Source organism: Centrocercus urophasianus, unplaced genomic scaffold (genome assembly GCF_019232065.1).
Source record: "Centrocercus urophasianus isolate 14NV4802_14NV808 unplaced genomic scaffold, USGS_Curo_1.0 seq_19, whole genome shotgun sequence".
In the NCBI taxonomy this organism is placed as follows: Eukaryota; Metazoa; Chordata; class Aves; order Galliformes; family Phasianidae; genus Centrocercus; species Centrocercus urophasianus.
The window spans coordinates 1,957,417-1,967,703 of record NW_024884744.1 but is presented as its reverse complement, the minus strand read 5'-3'; the positions used below and the strand labels follow the sequence as shown (position 1 = coordinate 1,967,703).

At 46.3% G+C, this 10,287-nt stretch overlaps 1 protein-coding gene across 1 annotated transcript; it reads right to left on the bottom strand.

Moving 5' to 3' along the window:
• Window positions 1–2,454: 2,454 nt before the first annotated feature.
• On the bottom strand, window positions 2,455–5,391 carry OTOL1 (otolin 1). The gene is made up of 4 exons (XM_042821027.1): window positions 5,040–5,391; window positions 3,916–4,005; window positions 3,464–3,535; window positions 2,455–3,350 (listed from the first exon to the last, which is right to left on the bottom strand). Exons 1-4 carry the CDS (start codon window positions 5,389–5,391, stop codon window positions 2,455–2,457), a joined length of 1,410 nt encoding a protein of 469 aa, XP_042676961.1.
• Between the last annotated feature and the right edge of the window lie 4,896 nt (window positions 5,392–10,287).

Below are 10,287 nucleotides of genomic sequence, written 5' to 3'. Positions count from 1 at the left end.
GAACGCTTTGCTTCCATCAGGAGAAATACCTGCTAAAAAATAAAGGGAAATAAAATAAAATACCCCTTTTCAATTGAAAATGGCTTGGGTGAAAGTTAATTCCTTTTGCTATTCAGGATAAATCCTTCTCTAAAAGGATCTGTGTTTACCTAAACCACCCTTCACTGTGCTTAGCACGGGTTCAACTCTGCATGATACTAGTTTCATGTACCCTAATTAAATGTGGGAAAGAAAAAAAAACCCACAACACTGATTTCAAAATAAACAAGGGATAGATGTGAACATGCTTTGAATCCAAAGTAGTGCTGGCAAGGCCGACCCTGAGATACTTATGCATATGGAGGAGCTATGTGTTATTTCAGCCATTTTTCCTGCATGCTTCTCTGCTTTCCCAGTCAGGGTTTCCAGCAGCACTGCCTCTCACTGGCATTAAGCTAGTGGCAAAAAAACAAGCTCAGACTGCTCTCATAGACCTCCCATGTTTGTTATGGGGCTGTGCTGTGAGCATCCTATATCCTTCCTCAAGGTCTGTGAGCCCAGACCTTTGAATAGCCTCCAGCTGCTCCTCCTAACTTGCTCTCAGGGCACATCCATGGGATTCAAGTAGCCCAAAGGCTCCTCATCTGGCTGGATATATCTTATGCAGAGATTTTTGTAAGGAAGAAGGAGCTCTTCCAGCTTTTCCCCAGACAACCAAGCAATTAATTTACGGAAAGGATGAGATCTGATTAAGTTCTTGAGAGATCCCGAATTATTGCATTGCTTTCTCAGGAGCATTTGTAGAGGTTATTTATACAAAAAGTGTAAGAAACTGCAGTAGGAGAGGAGAAAATTGCTTGTCAGATGTCCATATACCACCATCTGTTACAGAGACCGTATGAGATGCAGCGTGAAGGCGCAACAAAAGAATTAAGGGTGTTGTGACAGCAGGAATCTGAAATTATTATTATAACTTGTTGTTTTTCCTCAATATTCACCAGCTGCCGGGGAATTCATAAACTGAAATCTGCATCTTTTATATACTTAGCACTCTGAGTTTGATCCACATAGGAACTAACTCAGATTAAGCACCAAATTAAGTACCGGCTCCGACAAAGGCAATACGCCTCACATTTGAATTGCTGATACTGAAGCAGGGCTGAGAAGCTGATGAACTGAAGGACCCCTTACGTTTACCAAGTAGATAGGATCAGCCTTATAAAATTGCCTTGTTTTTTATCTTAAAATTTAACAGCAGTTCTCCCGTGTTAATTTTCTCAGAGTACATTAAGAAGTCTTAGGGACGTTTCATGTTGGTGCCACGGGAAAAGAAGAGACGAGGGACATGATTTATGACGGAATTCAAATAGCGTATGGAAAGCATGATGGCAATTTAAACAAGGAAGCTGAGAGCAGTGGGAATAGCAACCCAATTCAATGCCTGCGTTGGGGTCAGACCCAGCATTCATCACATCATCGCTGGGGAAATGCCCTGGGCTCGTGACTGCTGAGAGGATGAGAAAATCCCATTGCCACTGAATGCTAATTACGGGACTTCGGCTTTATTTCTAACCAAACAAAAAGTGATCAGAACAAGTTTGTGTGCCATACTGAACACCCCAGAGGTGCTGTAAAGCTCTGTCCGTGTGCTTGTAATGCTGCAGGATTTGTGTGAGTGCCAAAGCTGCCTCTCGCTGCCTCCCGTGTTGCTCCCAGCAGCCCAGGGCCGTTCCAGCAGCACCAGCAGAATCACCAGTGGCTCAGCAGCGTGGCCTTCAGAGCAGCTTAATGGTATGGACTGAGCATCTCTTCTGCTTACTTTTGAAAGCTAAGAGCATCTTTTTCCCTCAGGAGGTATTTCACACTGATCAAACAGACTCAGTACTCTCTTAGATAAACTTTTATATCATTCACGACCAAGTCGTGCATAAGTACTGCAATATGTTATGCAGTATGCAAAGTACTGCACAACACTGATTCAATGATGTAATACCTTTACATCTTTACATGTGATCTGAAGAAACTCAGTGCTCACATTTGTTTTGGATTCGGCTCTATGAATCAAACACTACAGCCTTTAGCACACCCATGACCTTCCAGTGGTTACCAGTACCGATGTCCAGAGGACTTTTGATCATGCAAGGATTGCTAGAGCTGGCTTTATTAAAATTTCACTTGGATAATGAGCTTCATCATGTGATTTGTAATCAAGTCCATGATGTGAAGCCCCTTGGGTTCCCTCATCCCCGTGTTAGTCCTGCTGGTGCTTGGGCAATGCTTTCTCTCAGCCGTCATCACTTGCACAAAGGACATGCTGCTTCTTGGGGCCTCTAGTTAAAATTAATCACTATTTGACAAGTAGATTTTTGTAACAAGATCACAAAACCCAGGAATTAAACCAACCGCATTGCCAAACCAATGCTCATATCTCAAGGGTGGAGAGAAAGGGTCGCTCCTCAGTAACGGCTTTACCCTTTATAGCAGGACCTCAAAAACATCTGGGTACAGAAGAAACCCTGTGAAGATGCTATCATCCTCAGCGCTGACATAGACCCCATTCCAGTCCTTTGCCACCTCCAGCCACACCTGGTCGCCTGCACTCAGCTTGAGGATGGTCAGAAAGGAGGCTTGGTCGATCTCCTGCCCGTAAAGCGTCTCGCGGATTTTGGCCACCTTCCTGCTGCGGGCCACCAGGCTGACACGGGCTGGACGCCCTCTCACTGTCAGCTGGTAGGCGAAGACGTACGCCCCGGGCACGCTGCAGTTGAATTTCCCAGTGGCAGGGTTGTAATCGTCTTGATCGTTGTACAAAATCTTGTCGAATCGAATGGGGACGTTGGGTGGAGGGAAGGGCTTGGACAGCCCCGCGCTGAAGGCCGATCTCAGGAGCTTCGCAGCATCCCCACGGGCACCCTTGGCTCCACGGGCACCTTTCCTCCCTGGAGCCCCTCGGCCCCCCTTGCTGCCCGCCACCCCTTTGGGCCCAGATGGTCCCGTTACACCGGCTGGGCCCAGGTCCCCTTTGTCACCCTTACTTCCTTGCTCACCCTTTTCTCCCTGCTTTCCCTCAGCCCCCTGAATGCCCTCATCCCCCATCTCTCCTTTGCTGCCTTTTTCTCCCTTTGTCCCACCTTCCCCTCTTTCCCCCTTCGGACCTCTCCCCCCCGGCTCCCCGCAATACCCTTTGTCCCCAGTGTCCCCCTTCTCCCCTTTGTCACCCTGTTCACCATCCACACCTGGGTCTCCAACGTCCCCCCTGTCTCCCTTGTCCCCTTTGGTGCCATTCTCACAAGTGTCCCCTTTGGACCCCTTTTGTCCCTTCAGCCCAGGGAAGCCGTAGTTGCCCTTATTGCCTTTTACTCCAGCTTCACCTGAAACAACATTGGGGAAGAAAAATGTTAAAGGCATCAGTAATGGAGTTTTTGGAGATGGAGAGGCATCACCAGCAAGGGGAAAGTCCAACACACTATTCTGTGTTACGTACCTGGCAGCCCAGGCTTGCCTGGATAACCAGGGCTTCCACTTGCTCCTCGCTCACCTTGCTCCCCTTTGCCTCCTAGGACATTCCACCATGAATATGTCATTAGCAATACCATCTGTAGCACAGAAATCATTATACAGAAAGGGACTGGTACCATTTTGCACATTCCTCAGCACAGTGAGCAATGTTTGTTTCCAAGAATGGCCTTCACAGACCTCAGCTGCATCTCACAGCACTAAACCTCAATTCCACAGACAGCTCTATCTCACCCTAAAGCTGGATTTCTGCCCCTAATCTGCACCTCACTGGGAAGTTATTGTTGTAGGGTGCTGCAAGATGGAGAACTCACTTCTGCATTTCTCATGTCAGGATTGCCAAACAATTTTCCTACAGTGATGTGGTATCCAATGAGGACAACAGCATTTGTTTCCCAATGGGAAGTTAGCCTGCTTTACCTCTTTCTCCTTTAAAGCCTTTTGGACCCTGAGGTCCCGGAGCTCCCGGCAGACCTTGCAGACCAGCATCTCCCTTCTCCCCCTTAGGACCTGTAATGTAATCACATCAACAAAACTATCTTAGTAACTCAAAGGTTTAACTACACATAATATTCGAGATAACAACTAAGCAGCATGCCATCAAGAGATGGATCAAAGGAAGCTCCGTTTCCATCCCCCTGGTAAGAGCTGGCTGTTTTATTTGCTGTCATACAGCCATGCAAACTGAACATGACATGAGCTGGTTTGGCCTGACCCTGCTCCCTGTATGCTCAGGCACCACAGCTGAAATCTTGCAGGGACAAAAGGGAGAGGGGTGGTGGGGCAGAGGGGCCTCACCTGAGGCTATAGGGATGCCCTGGTCCAGCACACAGCTCCCCAGCCTTTGCTTTCACTGTTGCACTCCCCAAATCTTACCCTTTGCATTTTGCTCTTGCTTATCGTTCGACATTTTTTAAACCAACTTTCAGCTGCCTCAGAGCCGCAGGGGCTCAGGCATTCATAAAACATCAGAAGTAATCTCCCTTTAATATTTGAATGCATCTAAGGAGCTCCCCTAGCTTCATAATTGCCCCTCTCTTTAAAAAGAATTAAATCTGCAAATACAGAAGTAGTACTGCACGCTGCACGAGCACCAGGTGGGAAGGCGTGCACAAGTCAGCTCCTTTTTTTGTAGCTCTTCATCCACCTGGGGATGCAAGGCTGGGGGCAGCCTCCAGCAGCCCCAGCTGTCACAGCACAACCTGACTGGGATGAGAACTTCTCCATTCACACCACGAGCACAAAGCCTTCCGCAGCCTCCCGAGCTAGGGGAGATGAAAATCCCTTGAGTGTGTTGTATTAAAAATTATTTTGTCATTTTTACCGCCCTCCCTTGGCTGAATAGTTTCTGGCTCCAATATAGGCGCTATCAAAGCAAGCATTTGCAGACTAATGCACTATTCATTATAACAGCATTAGACTACAGCACTCTATAGCTACACGTTTCAGCAGCAGAATAAAAGAGACAAAATCCTGTGAAGTGATGAGATAGGCTGTGCAGAGCCACCTGGTGCAAGAGCAAATAACTCTGTTCTGGTTTGCACCTGGAGGGCCCGGCTCCCCCGGCAGCCCCTGGGGTGCAGCAGCAGGAGGACAGCAGTCACAGCAGTTGAAGAAGAAGTCAGCAGCATCCAGCGTGTCGTTCTCAAATGGGAACAGCGTGGAGGCCGCTTGGAAGGCAGGGCTGGAGGAAGGCAGCTGGGCCCTGCCTGGGGCTGCAGGGCCAGGGCTTTTCACCGCATCTGGGGTGAAGGAGGGCATGGCGGCATCTGGCAGCTGGAGCGGCTTTGGCTTGGTGAGCATCACCACCGGGGTCACCTTTGGGGCTGCCTGCACGGCCACCAGCAGCAGCAGCAGCAACACAGATGCTGAGGTGGCCACCGGTGGGCTTCGCATGGCAGCTGTGGGGAGAGGTGGACACAGTCACCGGGCATCCTGCACTCACTATCTCTTCTCTTGCACTTTCCATCCCTTTTTATTTTGTTGATCCAAACCATCACCCGCTTCTCTTTCATCACGACAAACATCAGCCTCTCCCACCACAGCCAAACTACTCACAAGACATAAGAACAGCAGCAGTGCCATCCCTTGGGGACATCTGTCCGATAGGTGACATTACAAAGTCTCTCTTTTTGTGGAGATGAGAAGGAAAAATTAATAAAACCTCCTGCCTGCTCCCCGTGCCACCCAGCTGAGCCACAGCCACCCACTTGCATTGGCTGGAAGCGCTCCCAAAACACCAGGGGACCAATGGGAGCTGTGCAATCACTGTGGTCACATCTGCTCTGTATACACCATTAGGAATAATTCAATAATGACTTTAGTGTTAAGCAATTGCCCATCATAAAACTTACACTGTAATAGAATAAATTAAAAAAAAAAAAAAATCATTAAGTATTCATAAATTATCACATCAGTTTTTCTCTTTGCTACTAGCTGAGCTTCCAGACTTGCACATCCTTGAAGTGTAAACTTTCAGGTCCATTCTTTTTAAAGAGTTGGTTTAGCTGAACCAGAAAAAAAGAAGCAAGCAAGGATTGCACTTTTTTTCCTATAGCACAGGTGATGCCTCTCAGATGACTTGTCTTGTAAAACATCTTTGTTTCTTTCTTATTCCTGCAAATACAAACAGGACAGACTCTCTTTCTTGCTCAACCTGTAACCTAACCTTCCTCTAGCAATGAAGGTGCTCGGTTACATGCAAGAGCTTCCAGGAGAAGCAGGGCTGTCCCTGCCATCCGGAGGGCAATAGGAGGTCCAACCCAACTTCAGATATTTGCCAGATTAAAAGCTTTCCATTTTAAAGATGCTATAGAGGAAAGGATTGTGATTTTTTTTTCACATAAAAGTAGTCCCCATGAAAAACTGAATTATTTAATGGCAAAAGCTATTAAACAATCCACAAAAAAATGCCCATTGAGCACTATTGCTGCTTTTTGATCCACTCTTCACTCTGCCAACTCCAGGAAGGGATAAATTATCACATCCCATCTCCATGCATGTCTCACGGCATAAGATCCACTAGGACAGGACAATTTTGTAGCATTTGTCCCCAACCAGCTCCTGATAACCTCCCCATGAAGCCTGGTTGATGCCAGAGTGAAGGGATGGAGCAACCTAAGCCCAAACCTCTCCACCAGGATGGGAACAGCCAGCGCTGAGGACCAGGAGTGCCATTCTGCTTCTAGGGAGAGGCAAAGCACAGCACTGCAGGGCCACAGCTTTGGAGGAGAAATGGTAAAGCAATTTCGAGGCAGAACCAATCTGCATTTTACTGCTAGAAACCAATTCTGCAACAAGTTGGAAAACCAGATACTGTCCTGTTATACAGCCGGGTTGATGAACTGCCAGCAAGTGCTGGAAAAACATAATTAATAAAAAACCAAAGCTCTGTCTGCTTAGAAAATAAACTGCTTACATCAAGGGATTGTTAGACAGCTTTTCATTACAAAGGTCAAGCCTATTCCAAAAATATATATAAATACTTTTTTTTTTAAAATAAAGCCAATGTCTGGGAGGTTTTCATTGTATCAGCTCACCAGCAGTGATTCTGAAGACATCCATTTGAATCCTACCAGCAGGAAAGTCTATTATTCCCAGTGCATACAAAATATGAAGAATTCAGCTTTTCAAACAGCAGCTTGAAAACCCAGATCTTCCTGCAGCTCAGCATTCATCACAGGCAGTAATTTCCCTCAAGACAAATCATACAGTCACTCTGTCCTAAATTCTATGAGTTCAGTGCAGATATCCCAACTGAAGACCAACAGACCATCTGGATCATCCCTACCTTGTACACAGTCCCGCTCTCAGGATCACCTGCCCTCGATGGAAATGGTGTCCTTTGATGAAAGAGACTGCCTTATTTTTGGAGAAAATCTGTTTTATTTGAGTGAGTGCTGCTGCTGTGGCCAATGAGAGCTCACATGGTTCAGGGAGAGGGGTGGTTGGTGATGTTCCCTGAAAGGACCGGGGTGACATTGATATCTGAGGAAATTCAAGTACTTTCCCCAGGCTGGGACACTGCTCTTCACATGGGACTTCTTTGGTTCTTGAGACAAAAAAAAAAAAAAAAAAGGTTTTTTGGATCATTAAGAGACTTTACTCTTGCCAAAATGCTGCATGGCCACAGCAGCGCTCAATCCTCAGCTCTTCTGTACATACCCAAAGCAGGAGGGTTGTTCTGCAGTGTTGCTCTAAACCTTATCAGCCCTGATCAGCCCTCTGCAACTAATTGATTATCCTTCCTTTTCCCTAGATAACACAACACTCCCTCCTTTCCCCATGACACCAACACGGACCGTCGTTTGTTCTGAGCTTTCCCAGCCCATGCAGGGTGCAGTGAGACGCAGGAATGCGAGGCTGCCTTGCCTTGCCTTGTCTTGGTGAAACACGAGCAAGAAAACCACTTCATTCAATCGGGCTGAATTTACTACATACCAGCACACTCAGTGCTGGACAAGAAAGGCTGCTTGTTTCGGGCAGGCTGCAGAAAACAATCAATTCTCCTTTAATAGAAGCTGAGGGAATTGTAAGCCCCTCTGATTTATTTGGAACTGCGACACTACCTTTTCCTGCACAACGGTCTACAGCTTTCAGCAATAAAAAGTTGATTAAGGACAGTTTATTACTGAGCATAGCAGGCTGGATTGATTCACCATCTTTTCAGACTGTTCCAGAGAAATCAATGAGGAGTTTTGCAGAGCTGCTCGGCACTGGACACGTGTTTGTCGCAGCCCCCGCAGCCCGCTGCTGCTCATTGGATCTGCTGACCACAGAGTTCAGGTCTGGAATTGAAACAGTTATTTAAAAACAAATTAATAACCATTTTCGATGTCGTAATTGGATTCAGTGTGTTAAAATGAATTTCAAATCGTTGGGTCTTCAGAAATTAAATTTCTGGCAAAGCTGTAGCCCGGAACACATAAATCGCAGACAAAAGGCATCAATACCAGCCTGTGCATGAGACCTAAATCAAGGACAACACTCAAGTCCCAGGCAGCTGGTGTAAGCCTGAAGCATCTCCACATTGGTGCTACAGCCAAGGGGGAAGCAAACAGCCTGAAATCTCCCAAATCATAGCATTGCCAGCAGCCATTTGGGTTGGCACCCTGCAGCCATGAGATATAAAACCACGAGCAGCTTGGGAACCAGTCAGTCCCTTTGAGAGCTCTGATTCAGATTGCTGGGGGACACCAACAGTGCTGGAATTCAAGGAGTTTAAGTCTTGGACTCACTGAGAAAAGGTCTCTACACGAACAACTCTTCCCTACAAATCCCAAACAGAGCACTTCTCAGTTCAAGGCCATTGGTGTACCAACAAAATTTGGAGCCTTCTGGCTCCAGGGTCGAGCTGTTTTGGCAGAGATCTGAGTTTCCAGACAAAACCTGTCCAAATGGTTCCTGTCATTAACAACTGAGGTTACTCAGTGGGGCAGAATTTACCATTTTTAACCAAGATTACTGCATTTTACAGTGCTGCCTCCATATTCACCAGAGCTGCTCTTTCAGGGGCTTCAATCTAATGCCATGTTCGCTGCACACTACAGCTTAAAAAAGAAATTCCACTTTAATCTTGGGCTAGAGTATTTCCTTGAACAGCTTGAATAGTAGCAGCCTAGAATAGTATTAGTAGATTATGTGACAACTGCAGGTTTTAAAATTATACAGTGCTTATTTAGTTACTGAAGCAGTTTGGAAACCACATAGGTTGAGAGCGTAAATTAAGATTTAACACTAGATTAATCACTTTGTTTATTCGGGGCTCTAGAATCTACATTTCAGTGATATAATGATGCATCTGGTCCATTAACACTCCTTCAAAGTACATTTCAAGCAGACTCCTGGCTTTGCATATTTGCAGATAACTGTTTCAGACTGAAATTTGCAGAGCAGACAATGGAAAAAGGCTGTGGCAGTGCTGCTGATAGCTCCAGACGTGACCTCCAGCCATTGGTAAGAAGGGCTGGCACCTGTTGATAATTACAGGGACACAACGAGCCTCTCCTGGGGCTTGCCAAAGGCCAGCACGGGGGTTCATCCTGTAGGAAGCTTCAACTACCATGAAGCAGCTCCTCACAGAAGCATCATCCTCACCAGCAACTTATTTCTGCATAGGAGAGTTGCTTCTTAACTAGTGGTGAGCTTGGACAAGGCTCTGATGAAATTCATGGACACCCTGCACCTATGGAGCCTGCTGACTATGGAAACCCACATGGGTAACCAAAGACAAACCAGCAAAGACAACTTAGCAGAAGAAACCTGGAAACGCAGAGCAGTAAGAAATCAGACCTTGGAGGTTCAGCTCCTGTCTCAATGGAAAGGCAGGCTTGCTTGGTAGGTTGGCACAATGCAAACCCAAAGCAGAGCAACACCAGGCACAGCAGCCTCCTGGTGTTTATGCACACACAACTAAACACAGCTGGTTTGCAAGCCAAAGCACAGAGTGGGAAACATTAATTACAGGCCAAACTATCCCCTCTCTAACCCTTGCAACCCCAGTGCCAACTCCCCACCATGACCATGGTCGAGCAGAACATGCCCTGAGACCCTTGGCTCTCCCCTCTCAGCAGCCCAAGTTACTTATGGAAGAAACTGAGCTACTGCTCACGCAGGATTTAAAATGCTTGACCCCAAAATAGAAATACTGGTGCAGGAGTTCTCATTGGCTATAAAGGGAGAAAACTATAATTGTGTTTAGTGCTGCTGAGATTCAGATATCAAGGGGAAAATAAGGCTGAAAAAAAAAAATAAAAATAAAAATAAAAATAAAAATAAAAATAAAAATAAAAA